Source organism: Odontesthes bonariensis, chromosome 6 (genome assembly GCF_027942865.1).
Source record: "Odontesthes bonariensis isolate fOdoBon6 chromosome 6, fOdoBon6.hap1, whole genome shotgun sequence".
In the NCBI taxonomy this organism is placed as follows: domain Eukaryota; kingdom Metazoa; phylum Chordata; class Actinopteri; order Atheriniformes; family Atherinopsidae; genus Odontesthes; species Odontesthes bonariensis.
Window position 1 is genome coordinate 23,378,773 of NC_134511.1, and position 14,588 is coordinate 23,393,360.

The following is a 14,588-nucleotide window of genomic DNA, read 5'->3' on the forward strand; positions in this document are numbered from 1 at the left end:
ATATTGTAAAGTTAGAGAGAAGCAGGTTTCATTCCACGGTGAAAATCTGAAGTCCATAGAGATTTGAGGTGATAGGAATTGAACCTGCTGTATATCAAGTAACACGGAGAGAACTACAGTAGCTGTCTTTCAAAGGGTTTGCCATAGGCACGTGGTTCTCTGTGTATTCCCTCTGACCACAGCACAGCATTGTGAATCCATCACTAAGATGTTGCAGATAACATAGAAACCACTGGGATCTGCTGTTGCCACCGTCATTTGGAGGAAGTGAATTGGCGTATTTGGTGATTGAGAGCTGAGGCAGCTCTGAGCACATCAGAGTGGAACACCGTCTGACAGGTCCGAATGGTTTGAGCCATAGCTGCTGATGTAGCTGAGCTCTGTGGGAATGTGCACTGTGGGCTCCTTAATCACCTGCAAAGTACAATTAGAGTTCACTCAGACACGTAACTACATGTAAAAAAAAATATGCCAAAACACCTTTATGTGTGAGTGACAGCCATGCTGTAGGATAGTTGTTAAGTACAGCAGAGTGGTTTCTGCAGACGTTTACTTGAAATGTAAGAAGCTGAGAGGGAATTCTATGGAAGTGCATGGAGAAGGGGAACATCCGACTGTTTTTTACATTTAAAATACAGATGTATACTTATATACTTGTATATAATGGTCACTTGAAATGATTTAACATTTATCTCAGTTCACACATTGCGTAAAATACGAAACCTTTCATGAAAAGTTAAGGATGGAAATCCAGTGCTTTTTACTCACTTCATCAAATTTTCTCTCACTGTAGACTTCATTCTTGTCGATGAATGTCAGCATGATCCAGTCACAGATGATGGTACACTAGAGGGTATGAGAGGAGGAAAAATCAGTAAGTAATATTGTGGTGAAAACTGTTGTTACTTCAAAGTCTCTGTATGAAATGTCATGTAGTCATTACTCACGATCCCAACTGAGGTCATAGCTGTCACTGTGCTGATGATGGTTGGAATGGGACTGAATTTACCCGCCTGCACAGAATTGACACACAGTGATACACTGATAATCACAAGTATGAGCAGAAAGTACACTGTTGTGCTTAAAGACAATTCTCTTACTTGTCCATGAACTATGATATCTAGACGAATGCCGTAGGCTTTGATGAGTGTCCGAGACTCTACCCCATTCCTATTGTAATATTTGGCAAACCTGGACAATCGCATGATAAAAACAGTTACACTTTTCTTAAGCCTAAGTGACTAAATTCAAGTCAAATATACGGTATCAAAGTCACTGTTGGGTGACGGTGCTAACTTGTAATAATAGCCAGAGTTGTCCTGATCCTTTCGGAGGTCGAGACGGCGGAATGAATACATAGGTTTACAGTGTGAAGGATCCAGATCCAGGTTACAATCCCAGTTGATGAAAACCCCAATCACTCCTCCCTGAACACAAACAGCATAACAAATATCTGAAGCAATGCCTTTCTGTTTGGTATTTCTTCTTTAACACATAAATGTGCCTCCTACAAATCACTGTGACAGTACGTTATTCTGTTATCTTACATGTCTGTTGATATCATTCTTCTGTATTGCCCATTTTTCATGGTAAGTTTAAAAGAAATACACAAAGACTGAGGGGATACTCAGGGTATGAGGTTACAGTTTTAGGGAATCTAATTTCAAAAACTAACACAACTACTGCTAGATGATGGCTGGTCATAGATGATCACTATGAAGTATGCTGATCAAAAATGCCCTCTCAAGCCCTGGTTTAATAGTTAGAAATAGGCCAGAGATGGAATAAATCATTTACACATGTCACATATCACTACCTTTCACTGAAAAGCATTTGAGCAGTGCTCTTAAGAGTGAACTTGGACATGTTTTGAATAGTGTCGGTCCAAACAAAATGGAAAGACTGAATATCTGAGATGAACGTAAGGGGACGAAAATAGCATTGACAGAACATGGTTAGAAAATTCACATAGCTGGTCAATGACAAGACGTGACAAAACAGGTTACCGTTGATTTGAGAAAGGCTTAAAAAAATTTGTTTATCTTGTTTGTGTGGTTAGAAGTAGTATGAAATAAATGTGGTATCAAACTAAGAAATGGACTTGTATAAATTATGATGGACATTTGAAACAGTGAAAGGAGGAAATCTGAATGTAAGTAAATTACAGGACATCCATTAGAATCATGAAAGCCTAATTAAGTACAGTACTTTGCCACTGAGATTGGGCAGCTTTTTGCTGCTTGAGCAGATTTTTTGTGAATGCCTGGTTAGTACAAGCAATACCTTCTAAGTAATGTTTAAGTCTCAGAGGGAGTCTTTGGCTTAATATCTTACAAACATCATGAGACTTTAAATATTTTAAAGGCTTTTCCAGATACATGGAAAGCTGCCAGTTTATCAGTCAACATATTTTCTGTTCAGTTTAATAATGCAGCTGTTGACGCCGGCTCGAGCTTGATAATGGAAGAGGAAATGTTACAACTCATCTGTCAATTGTGCCAATTGCAGAAAAACTGAAAGTTTGTTCAATGTACCTGAGGAACTTGTAATGATTTCAGGACGATATATATCATTCATGACAAAGTTTCTAGATCTGGATTTTTGGATTTAAAACTGTAACTACCAGAGACGTAAGTTTAACTGAAGTAACGTGAGGAATTCTGCTGTTTTGTTTTGTTTTGTTATCTTTCAGTAATCCGCTACTCTTTCTCATTTTCAAAACTTCTTTAGTATTTAGCAGTTTTGCTTACTTGGTTACCCATTTTACATTTGAATTGGTTATTTTGTATTGTGTTGGTCTGCATGCTTTAGTGCATCCATTAATACAGCCGGGTCTGTAAATATCACATGATTCATTCCCATTGTAGCATGTCTGCCCACGTACATTTCTTACTTATATTGATCAAAGGAAGTAAGAACCTGTCACATGAATGAATAAAAAAAACTGAAAATGATGAATTAAAAAATCTAAAAAACGCATTTTCAAATGAGGAACGATCTTCATGGTTTCAGCCACTGACCCATTTAGCAATAGAGGCCTCATACTTACAGTACTGCAGAGCTCCGTGAAATTCTCCCTTGCTTGATTTGCGATGTAACCCAGACGGAAGTTTGGACAGTAGGGGTCTTCATCCTCGTGATAATGACACTTATTTAGGTATCTCTTTTTTTTCTTGTGTGGGGCTTCCTTTATATTTCCCCTGCAAAAGAGAAGAATCTGCTTATTATTAAAATCTGCAACCGAAAGGTCCAAAATCATTGACTTTGGGGGGAGGGGGGAGTTGGAGCTACTCTACCTCAAAACCTTAAATTTGGGGAAGTGGATAGAGTTCCTGATGAACACGGTGAAATTGATGGCCTCCACTAGTGGTGGTTCTCTGTTGAAGACAGTTAGTAATGAATTATCAAGGGAAGGCACCATGGCACTGTTACCTCACATCAGTAACGTTCTGAACCATCGGGTTGATGGGGACCACTTTAGGGGGGGTTGTCTCCATGTTCTCCTTAAAAATGAATAGGTTTCCTCCTGGATCTTCTGCCTCCTTCCACAGCCAAAAGACAATCCATGTGAATATCCTGTTACTCTATAACACATTTTCATGGCATATTGTTTGTGGTATCCAATTTTTCTCATACAAATATAATTAACTTTAGTCTCGGGTGTATCTTTGAGTTGCATCTTTGCAACATTTTTTTTGTTTTTTGTAATATTCTTTAAGGGTCAAGCTGAGATCCTTTTGGACCTCGTCTTGTGCATATAAACTGGTAGATTATGAATCACCTGTCTTACCGTACTACAGCATACTCCTCAACAGGACACCAGGTTTGGATCTCACAGGTTTTGAAGGTATGATTGTAGTACTGAACACATCTTCCAGTCCTCCTGCCTGTAATAAAGAGTTTGAATTAGAGGAAAAAAACCTGGTGAATACCAACCAACCAGATGTGAGGAAAGATGACGTGAGAGCAGTAGTACCGTGGCCCTCAAAGTCTACGTCCCCCTGGACACAGTCAGAGTCTGTCGTACAGTTGGCATTGGTAACATTGAAATACTGAAGAGACAAAAGACATAGCTTAGTCGTGGGAGGATGAAAGGGTCTTTATACCTGCTACTTTATGCTTCATGTGCTGTTATTACTGAAAAGACATTTTGTTGACCTCTAACCTCAGCACAGGTGCCTTGCCTCTGATCGTAAGTGAACTCTCTTCTCAGTAATGTACTGATAACATCACCACCCTAAGAGGAAAGGTAAAAAAAAAAAGATCATTGTTCCAGCATGAAGAAATTATGTTTTTGTTAGAGTCTGGGAAGTATTTAGTTATTCTCAGCTCACCTCTGAGGGTCGAGCGTACTCCACAGTGTCCAGGATGTCATCTCCGTGGTCTGCTGTGCCTTTCATACGAGTATAAACGGAGCTATCTGGATGGGTTTCACTCTCTTGGTATGCTTTTTCACTTATAAAAACATACCTTTGTGGAAGATAGAACAGACAGAGGCAATCATCACATTTGCTACCATAATGTGAAAGTCCATGGGAGGTATCGGGTTACTCCAGATCTATTCAACACTCTTCGCCGAAGCCAAGAAAAGAAGATGACGCACTTCAATCCAAGGCACCAAAACTAAAAGATGAATTAGCTCTGAAATGCTTACATGAATTATTAGATCTACACACCCCTTATCTCTAAAAACTGCTCTCTTCATTGGTTATGTTTTTTCTTTAGTTTTTTTCTTTTGCAGCTCTCCATGAAAAAGGGACAATTCTCTATGAAAATTTAAAGCTGAATTTCCTTTTTATAAAATTCGACATCTCATACACTCAAAGAAATACTGATTATCTTCGATATGAAATGCTATCTTATGGCAGCCTATACAGAAAAATTAACAATCAAGATTTGAATTGTATCTATTGTTCTTTGTCATGCATCAATACAGACATGCTCATAACTTACCAGATGAAATAAGTGATCACAAGAAACTGAACAGCTCTGTAAATGACTCCAAGAGTACTGTTCTTAACCACCATCACCTTGGGGGTCTCATAGTCCCAGAAACTTTGAAAGTAATCCTTTATAAAGTCACGGAGCCCCGTGATAATGGTGTGGAATGCTTCACTCATATCCACGGATGTGATTAAGTCAATATTTTCTCAAGGGGTCTATCTCTGCTTCTCTACATTATTTCTCTCACTCTCTGCTGCTGCCCTGCTCCAGCCTGCATCCAGTTCAAACATCCTTGGTACCAGTGAGGGAGGGAGAGGACAGGGGGGTGGGGCCCACAGATGGTGAATCTCATGCTCTTCATGCTGAATATGAAAAGTAAGTGATGTAAATAAAGTGAAAGAAAATTAGATATACGGATAAACATAATGGTCACCTTATCTAAATTGTTTCTGTGTGAGAAAGGTCAGAAAATCAAGCCTTCTTGTTCACTTTTCAAAGAAGTGTGTCTATTCATCACTGAATCTCATTAGAGGAAAAAATGTGCAATACACTGTTTCAGTTTCATTTCATGAGACAGAGGGCAGTTTTACTGTAGTCTTTGGGCCAACAAAAAAGTTTGCCTTGATCTATTAGAAACCCCTGTACTATCATGTGTATGTATGGCTCACTGTAGTTAAATTATTAATTACTTTGCATATTACAATTAGATCGCAAAAATATATAACTGCATCCATTTTAGATGTCATATACAATGGTATGTCGTTAGAATAAATTAAATATTTAAAAGAATAAACAAGTAAAAAGCCAAAATCTTAAAAAACTAATTCATAAAAACTGTGCAGGACACCTAGATTTGTATGCAGGATGTTTTTGTAAAGTTATAATTTGATTTGGCCTATATCCAAACATGATAGAGGCCTATGTTTCAGTGTATATCAAGGTAGGTTTCTTCACACACGTTGCCTTTTTTGTAAAGAGAAATAAAAAATTGATTTTGTTTTTGTGCGTTTTTTTACGAGTGATCGGGCTTTAAATCCCCTGTACTTTCATTAAAAATGGAAGACGAACGTAAGATTAGTTTTTAACAAAAGGGGAAGTAATCTCATTTGACCCACTTTAAAATGCAAAAAAGGAGCAAAGATAGGAAAAAGAAAGAAAAGATTTTAAAAAAGAAAGGAAAAATTCAATACCCAGCTATACATCGCTATAATAAAGACTCAGTGCTGAGGATCACGATGACCAAGCTTAAACAAAAAACTAATTTTAATTTATTTATTCATTTTCTTTCTATGTCTTCTCTGAATTAATATCAGAACACCCTCTTGGACACACATGATCGATATGCTAATTGTCCATAAATGTTTTAAAAGACAGATATGTTGAAACAGTCGTGTATGTAATTAAAAATATTCACCAAGCAAAAAATAATTACGTGGAAAAAGAACGTGGAAAAAAACAGTATTATTAACAGGCAGACAAACGGTCACCCCTGGGTCCTGGTTGATGCTCAACACAACTCCCCTGAGCACGTCAAACAACACGTGCGGTACGGGTTGTGGTGCTGGATGTTGAGTTCAGCTGTGAACTGCTTAATTATTTTGGATAATTACATTTTAATAGACTAGTTTGGACAGTTTCTTGTCATTTTTCAATGGGAGGTATCCAAAAGAAAAAGGTAAGAGTTGACGTACCGCAGAAGTTAAGCTAAAAGACAGGAACACAGGAGTTACCAAGCTAGGCTGTTAGCTCTCAGAGCTAGTTGCGAGTTTGTTATTCCTGATACAGTAGAGTCCGTTGGATGCAGATGTGCACGAGAAGCATTTTGTTAATGATTATGCGGCAGTTTGTGTGAGTTTATGATCAACCTATGTCTGTGTCTTGCAGTTTGAGAGGGGCTCAGCCACCAACTACATCACCAGAAACAGAGCCCGTAAGAAGCTACTGCTGAGCCTCCCGGACTTCAGGTAACATCACAGTGCTGATTGGATTGGGGTTGTGCCCTGCAAATGCACGCTTTTATACGGTGCAATCTGACATTTTATAATCTTTTTATTTATTGTTGAAATATGTCAATGCGTTTTCTCACGCTTCGTATCCTTTTTTTTTATTTTTTATGTGAGTTATGAATCTAATCTTTTACAACCAAGTCTGAAATCATACACGTGTTTTTGCTAAAAATCTTATCTGCCCAGATCTTGAAATATTCTGTTTCAGAGACTAGCGATAAACCACTGATGATCTTAATTCTTCATGGAGCTCCAAATCTGGATGTCCAGCAGTCATGTTAAAAGCATATCGTTCATTTCTGATTCCCAGGCGGTTATGCATCCTTAAAGGCATCTATCCTCATGAGCCAAAACACAAGAAGAAGGTCAATAAGGGCTCAACTGCTCCAAGGACCTTCTACCTGCTCAAAGACATCCGCTTTCTTCTGCATGAGCCAATTGTGGGAAAGTTCAGAGAGTACAAGGTATTTTAAAATCCGACACCTTTGTTTGAACATGCCTCGCTCTAAAGAGTTGACCTATAAAAAAATGACTGACTTGTTCTGTTGTCTTTGGTCAATGATGCATTTTTTCTCTCTCTCTCTATTGATTTAATGAAATGGTTGATATGTGTCTCTGTCTTTTCGGTTTATTTCATTTGTAGTTCAGCTGTGTTGTAAGTCTTAACTGCCTACTTGTTTTATACCAACAGATATTTGTGCGTAAACTAAAGAAGGCTTATGGAAAAACAGAGTGGTCTGCAGTGGAAAGGCTGAGAGAAAACAAGCCCACCTATAAATTGGACCACATCATCAAAGAAAGGTTAGACGGTTATTCTCCACTCAACCTTAGAGGGCGTAGTTTAACTTGATAGATTTTTCTCAGTGTCAAATAAGATGTTGGGAATTTCTCCATCTAAACGGTGGCATGGCAGTCATTTGTTTCTTTTAAAAAAGTGAGGTTGGAACAGTCGCATATTAAATTGCACCGTCTCACTGGTGCTCCTTTATATGACAGGTATCCCTCCTTCATCGATGCCCTCCGTGATATCGACGACGCCCTCTGCATGTGCTTCCTCTTCTCCACGTTCGCCAGAACAGGAAAGTGCCATGTGCAGACGATCCAGCTGTGCAGACGGCTTACTGTGGAGTGGATGAACTATGTGATTGCAGCTCGTGCTCTTCGTAAGGTGAAAGTTTACACACAACAATAACTGAAAAGGGACTGGTAACAGGGTATTTGTATGACTCTGTGAGAGTTTGACTGTACTCTGTAATGCACTGAACATTTTGTCTGCTCCTGATAGGTTTTCATCTCCATCAAGGGAATATATTATCAAGCCGAGGTGATGGGGCAGCTCATTACATGGCTGGTACCATATCAGTTCTCCCATGATGTAAGTGCAGATTGATGAAATGTGGCCAACAGGGATTATACTAATGAAGTTGTTTTGTTGCTATGGCAGTACACTGAAGCCTGGCACAGCTCTGTCAGAATTGGCACCCAAGTTAACAAACATGAAGACCACAGTTAGTTCACTGCTGTATATATTTATTAAGGATGCAATTTGATTAAAATTTCCAAACTCATATTGCACAATTTTTTTTTTCCTTAAGATAAAAAGTACTATTAATGTTTGCGCCCGTACAACTGAAACAAATGTTTTTGTTTTTTTTTGGTTCTAAGAGATTTTTGTTTTGCTCTTTCAGCACCCAACAGATGTTGACTACAGAGTAATGGCAACTTTCACAGAGTTCTACACAACTCTCCAGGGGTTTGTCAACTTTAGACTCTACCATTCTCTCAACTTGGTCTACCCACCGAAGGTATCTCAGATTCTATTTCTAATGAAATTTCTGTATTCATAAATAGATTATTTATGAATGTTAGGTTGGGTCAAGTCCTCGCTCACCTTTTCTCTGCTAATTTTCTTTCTTTCTTGCAGCTGGATAGCAAAACGGAATCAGAGCTGAAGGAAGAGGATGAGGATGACTATGCCATGAATTCAGAGAGCTACTCAGAGGTAAGTCCCTTTACTTCTGATGAACCTGTTAGACCTCTTAGTTTGGGTGCATTATCACATTGATGGTTTTAGGATTAATATTTTACTTTTTTACTCATCCATTTTTTTTATCTGCCATTTTTAACAAGGATGTGTGGAATATTGTTTATGAAGCTCTTGATAAAAAAATTTAAAAAAAAGGCTAAACTATGGCTAACTTAACTAAAATCTTTGTCTTTCTGGGTATCTAGTTATTATCTTGCTGAATCTGTTCTGTACGGCACTGTGGGACATAAAACATATTTATTGTTGCTCTGAGCAACTGCAGAGATTTAATGGTTAAAAATAGCAATAGAGCTACAGTTTCAGGCAGACAGTGATGGCATTGTATTTAGCTGTGCTCACAGAGTGCTGAAGAAAGAGATCCAAAGTCTTCTAGTTGATTGCCCAGCTGGTCAGTTAGGATGTGAAGAGAGTGGGAATGTCAGATCTTTGGTATGTGATACGATATGTCCGTCTAATGTTTGATATAAGGCCTTATTGTTTTTTCATTTCTTATAGAGGTTTTATGCATTTCCCACCAGGCAGGGGTTCTGTTTCAGCTACATCTACATCTGTCTGTTAATGTCTTCCTTCAAGTGTTTTGCAAATGTACATTTGGACTCGAATAAATTTTAAAAAATTTGGACAAATGTATGCTACTTTAGGGCCTCACAGAAGTAGTTTTTTCCCATAATCAAAGAATGCGGAAGATAATTATGGCAAAATTGAACTCCCTTGTAATCCCCTTCATACTGTTCACCAACAACTCTTCTCTGGCTATCATTTAACAATGTAATTTAGGGAAAGCATGGGAGATTGTAACTGCATTTTACTTTAGGTCAGACATGGGTCGTTATTTCTTGGTCCCCACATTAAAACTGTAGTGATTGGACAGGTTTTCTAAACAGCCAAGTTGAGTGTTTGTTTCTGGATAAGTAAGCAGAGTATCTGCATTTTAGAATTATGTGCAGCAACATCCACATTTGAAGCATTTTCGCCTGGAAACATTGTGCCAGACATGAATGTAAACTAAAATTTGACTGGTTGCCAGAGGCATGCCACTGTGAGGTGGCATCTGTTGCCGTTAATGCAAAGTACCATCTCTATACCTAAAGGCAGCAGTTCAAAAAATATACAGATAAGATAAGATTCCCTCTTGATTCATATGTGTGTATGTAAGGTGCCACACATCTTTCATTGTTTTAACAGAGGTGATCTAAACCTGCATTGTTCATGCAGTTTTTTTTCCCCAACTCAACTTCTCTCCTAATATAGTTATCCACTGTATAGATGTATAGATAATACATCTTTACAGTTTAATGTACTGAAAAGGTTGTGGTTCAGATCCTGTTGTTTTCCCTCTGCAGAAACTGTCGGCTCTGAGTGCCAGTCTGGCACGTGTGGTTTCTGCAGCAGAAGAAGAGGAGGCTCAACTTGACCAGTTTCCTGCTGAAGGCGTAAGAAAACTCGCACCATAAGATTTTCTGTACTTGGTTCAATGATGCTTAAAAAAAAAAAAAGACAATGTAATGAAAACGTACACAAAAACAGTGCTTGATGACCTAATTAATCTCTGAAGGTTGAGGTGAGAAAAGTTTTTGTTGTCTGGAGCGACTGGGGATTTGCAGCTTTATGTGGTTGCTACAGTCGAGGTGCCTTTCACTCGAGAATCTTGTTTTTCCCTGTTTGGTTTAAAATGATCAACCATTAGCCCACCACAGGGACTTTCCACAGACATGCATAACCTTGTTAGGAACTATAAACTACCAGTGAAATTCCACGATTCTCGATACCTAATTCGATACCACGGTAAAAAAACAATTCCATATATTTCAACATACTCATTTATTAAAAACATTTGAAAATTACAAAAAACAACGGTGGCACTGGCATGTAGCCTACAAGTAATAAATAAAAAATAAACCACTGTTAACATTTGATCCATTTGAATTGAGATCAGGCAATATCAGAACCATGATAGTGGGATATTCTATCGCGCATGTGCACTGTAGCTTTAGCTTACCGGCACACAGGTGATCTGCGCACGTCTTTTGAACGCAACTTTAGTCTTTACAATGTAAGGAGATACATTATTTGATGTAAATCTGGATGTCTGTCTTTGAGGTGCTTGGCTAAATTGGAAGTGTTTCCTCCTCGTCTGAAAAGCTCTTTTGCACATAGGTATTTTCGAATCTATTATTAATCCCTCATCATCCGCCTCAAACGCAAAGTACTTCCAGACACGACTCTTACTATTTTTCTTTTCGAAGAGTCGAGACGGAGCTGTCGCTGCAGCTGCCGTCTTCCATGTTTCTTTGGCATTTAACGACACACTAGAACACTTTTAGGTGTATATGGTACCCAGGTTACGTCCGGAGGAATTTCATCCCCGGTACCAACGGTATCTACGGTACTGCAGAAAAACGAGTACCGTCACGTTTTCAGAATTGTCTTGGTACCGAAGTATCGGCTCTCGTGACATCCCTAGTCTTTACTTTGACTTCCAGTGCCACAAAAATCCTGTGCACTGCGAAAACAAATGCATGTTTTTTTTTTTTTTTATTAAAGTAGGAGTAATTCATTCCGTATTCGTGCTTGTAACCAAAGTAAATCCGCTTTCATGTCAGGTCCTGTTGTGTTATTGTTTTTAAGAGATTTCTTTGGTTTTCAGACCTTGAGTTTGACTGGGAAACTGGCCATGAGATGACAATGTGTGTAATGTTGGGACACACAATAAATGTGTTAAACATATTTACCTTGTCATTTTTATCGTGGGTCCAGCATTGAAAGGTATTCAGAGAGAGAGAGAAACTGCAAATTTAATGTTTTCCCTTATTTCTTTTCTCCAGGAGGACTTGGAGAAGATGGAAGCTAAAGAAAAGGAACAGAAACAGCTGGAAGCACAGAAAAAGCTTTTTGAGGGGCTCAAGTTCTTCCTTAACAGAGAAGTGCCCAGAGAGTCTCTAGCTTTTGCCATCAGGTGAGCATGACATGTAGAAGTCAAACTCACAGAACCTTTAGAAAGAAATGAATTCAATGTGAATCTCAAACTGATTCAAATCTTTTTCACTTCTGCTGTCTTCCAGATGTTTTGGTGGTGAAGTGTCCTGGGACAAGTCTGTTTGCATTGGAAGCAAGTACGACGTGACGGATGAGACGATCACGCATCAAATTGTTGATAGACCCAACGTTGACAAACAGTACATGAACAGGTAAAGAACGATCGTGGTTTTCCTGACTTCTATCATTCTGTTGCTGTTTAAGCATTAAGTGCAAAACTTTTCTTGCAGAAATCCTGAATACAGGAAGCGTGCCGATTGCGTTCCTTTTACATTCCCATGTCTTTTACCGTTCCTCCTTTCTGTCATCTTTCTGCCGTACCCTGTTCCTCATCTTAGTGAGGAAGAGAGAAGCAGGAAATGGCAAGCTCGTCATTTCATATTTTACTTTCTGCCGTTAGGTTCTAATATCCTTTGTTTTTTTTTTCTTTTCAGGTACTACATCCAGCCTCAGTGGGTGTATGATTGTGCCAATGCCAAAATACTCTTACCCGTGGAAGACTATTTCCTTGGAGTGACTCTTCCTCCTCACCTGTCTCCATTTGTTGTTGAGAAGGATGGGGATTACGTTCCCCCAGAGAAACTGAAGATAATGGCCTTACAGCGAGGAGAAAAAACTGGTGCGTATTGGCAATCTCTTGATATCTGTGTTCTTACAGCGCTCTGATAACATTAAATAGTAATAACATAATTAAGTGAAAGTGTATTTAACAGCCTGGGGCTACATTTATGTTCACTGCAATATTTCATTGAAAACCTTACTTTGAGTAAGACACTGACATATAAACAGCATCTTTCTTATTACCGATCTTACTCGCATTATATAGAAATGTTTCCCCGATAAGTTTTCCCATCATTCGACAACACTGCAGCTTTATGACGCATGTCTTAGTCTCCGCATTTGCCAGGTCTGCTTACAATAAGCTACTTGGAAAGAACGGGGTTCTTTCTAAAGAAAGGTTACTCGGGAAGGTGGCTGGGCACAACCTTAGAGATAGTGTGAGGAGCTCGGAGTAGCGCCGCTGCTTCTCATGTCTCGCATCAAAAGGAGTCAGCTGAGGTGTTTTGGGCATCTTGTAATGATGCATCCTGGTGGCCTCCCTTTTGGAGGTTTTTTTTTTGGGCATAATGGGAAGAGGCAGACCTAGAACTCACTGGAGAGATTACATATTCCTTCTGGCCTTGGGATCCCCCACGAGCAGGTAGAGAGTGTCGCTGGGTGGAGGAATATCAGAGTTTCCTCCACGACCCGACCTCGGATAATCGTAAGATAATGGACAGATGGGTGGATTACCTAAAGACAGCTCGAAATATTGCTGTGCAGTTAATGTACTTGTTTATACACAAGATTATTTTAAGTTCATTTTACTTCTTCAAATATTTTTCTGCCCCTTAAAACAAATTATTTGCTTAGCTTTAGACTGGTTGAATACATGCAACATGTTCCTCCATCATAGCTCAAGATCAGGAGGAAGATGAAGAAGAAGAAGAAGAAGAAGAAGAGGAGGAGGAGGAGGAGGAGGAGGAGGATGAGGAGGAAGAAAATGAAGAGATCAACCTTAAGAAGATGGAAGAACAAAGATCCCAGGGCAAAGTAAGAGTTTTCTTATACTGTTTTCTTGCCACTTGTTGTGGCAGTTTTTATAAAGTTTTATAAAATTTGTTCTGATTTTTGCCTCCTCTTTTCAGTCTTTGCAAGTCAAAGTAACGCCTGGAAAAGTCAAAGCAGAAAATTCCGCCCGCTTGGAGCAGGAGGAGAAAGCCGAGGAGAAACGTCTCGCCATCATGATGATGAAGAAAAAGGAGAAGTATCTCTACGACAAGATCATGTTCGGAAAGAAAAGGAAAATCAGAGAGGTGCGTTTTGTATTTGAGTATGTATTCACGTGGAGATAAGATTGCTCAGCTATGTGAAAAGAAAACATTCCAACATTTTTAACTTTGGGTTCTTTGTTAGTCTTTGCTAGTACCTGCTCTTTATCTAAGAATGTTTGTCAGTATTGTGTAGCTGCTGTGTGAAGAACCCAGCCATGACCCCCTGAGTTCACCAACACCAAAAAATGCTTCTGTCTCTTTATTAACTGCGTTCAATCTCTTCTAACAGGCTAACAAGCTCGCTTCCAAGAGGAAAGCCCATGATGATGCTGAAAAAGCAAAGAAGAAGAAGACCAGAAAATAACTGTTATGAAGTCACACTCAGACTGACTTTATGTATAAAACTTCATGAGATAGAGTGCATTACAGCTGACATGTCATAAAACCTTTAAGTGTACTGGAGAGCTCTGTGTGAGGTGTGATTTAGATGCATGACCTCCGCATAATTTCATACAGAAGTGCAGGATGTTTGCTTATGCAAATTGTATAATTATTGATGTAAAAGTAATTGCCCTCTGTTTGTTTGTATGACCACATCTATTCCAGACTCCTGCCACTTCATTTTAGTATCTATTTTAAAATAAAAACAGTGTATTGAGTCTGTTTTTTTTGTGTATATGCTGGCCATTTATTTGATGATTCTTTATGATTTAGGCAACCCATCAGTCTTTTCACACCAAA

General features: G+C 38.8%; 2 protein-coding genes across 2 annotated transcripts; one reads left to right on the forward strand and one right to left on the reverse strand.

The window, feature by feature from the left end:
* Nucleotides 1-315: 315 nt before the first annotated feature.
* Nucleotides 316-5,120, reverse strand: p2rx2 (purinergic receptor P2X, ligand-gated ion channel, 2). Its single transcript, XM_075469054.1, has 12 exons — nt 4,954-5,120; nt 4,335-4,470; nt 4,166-4,237; nt 3,977-4,052; nt 3,791-3,887; nt 3,297-3,377; nt 3,050-3,200; nt 1,297-1,427; nt 1,101-1,191; nt 948-1,013; nt 769-846; nt 316-414 (listed from the first exon to the last, which is right to left on the reverse strand). Exons 1-12 carry the CDS (start codon nt 5,118-5,120, stop codon nt 316-318), a joined length of 1,245 nt encoding a protein of 414 aa, XP_075325169.1.
* A 1,341-nt stretch (nt 5,121-6,461) lies between these two features.
* On the forward strand, nt 6,462-14,505 carry pes (pescadillo). Its single transcript, XM_075468031.1, has 15 exons — nt 6,462-6,619; nt 6,829-6,908; nt 7,261-7,414; nt 7,642-7,751; nt 7,947-8,118; nt 8,236-8,325; nt 8,639-8,755; nt 8,875-8,952; nt 10,341-10,430; nt 11,823-11,953; nt 12,060-12,185; nt 12,468-12,652; nt 13,490-13,626; nt 13,722-13,889; nt 14,137-14,505. The coding sequence occupies exons 1-15, from the start codon at nt 6,596-6,598 to the stop codon at nt 14,209-14,211; spliced, it is 1,737 nt and encodes a 578-aa protein (XP_075324146.1). The 5' UTR covers nt 6,462-6,595; the 3' UTR covers nt 14,212-14,505.
* Nucleotides 14,506-14,588: the final 83 nt, after the last annotated feature.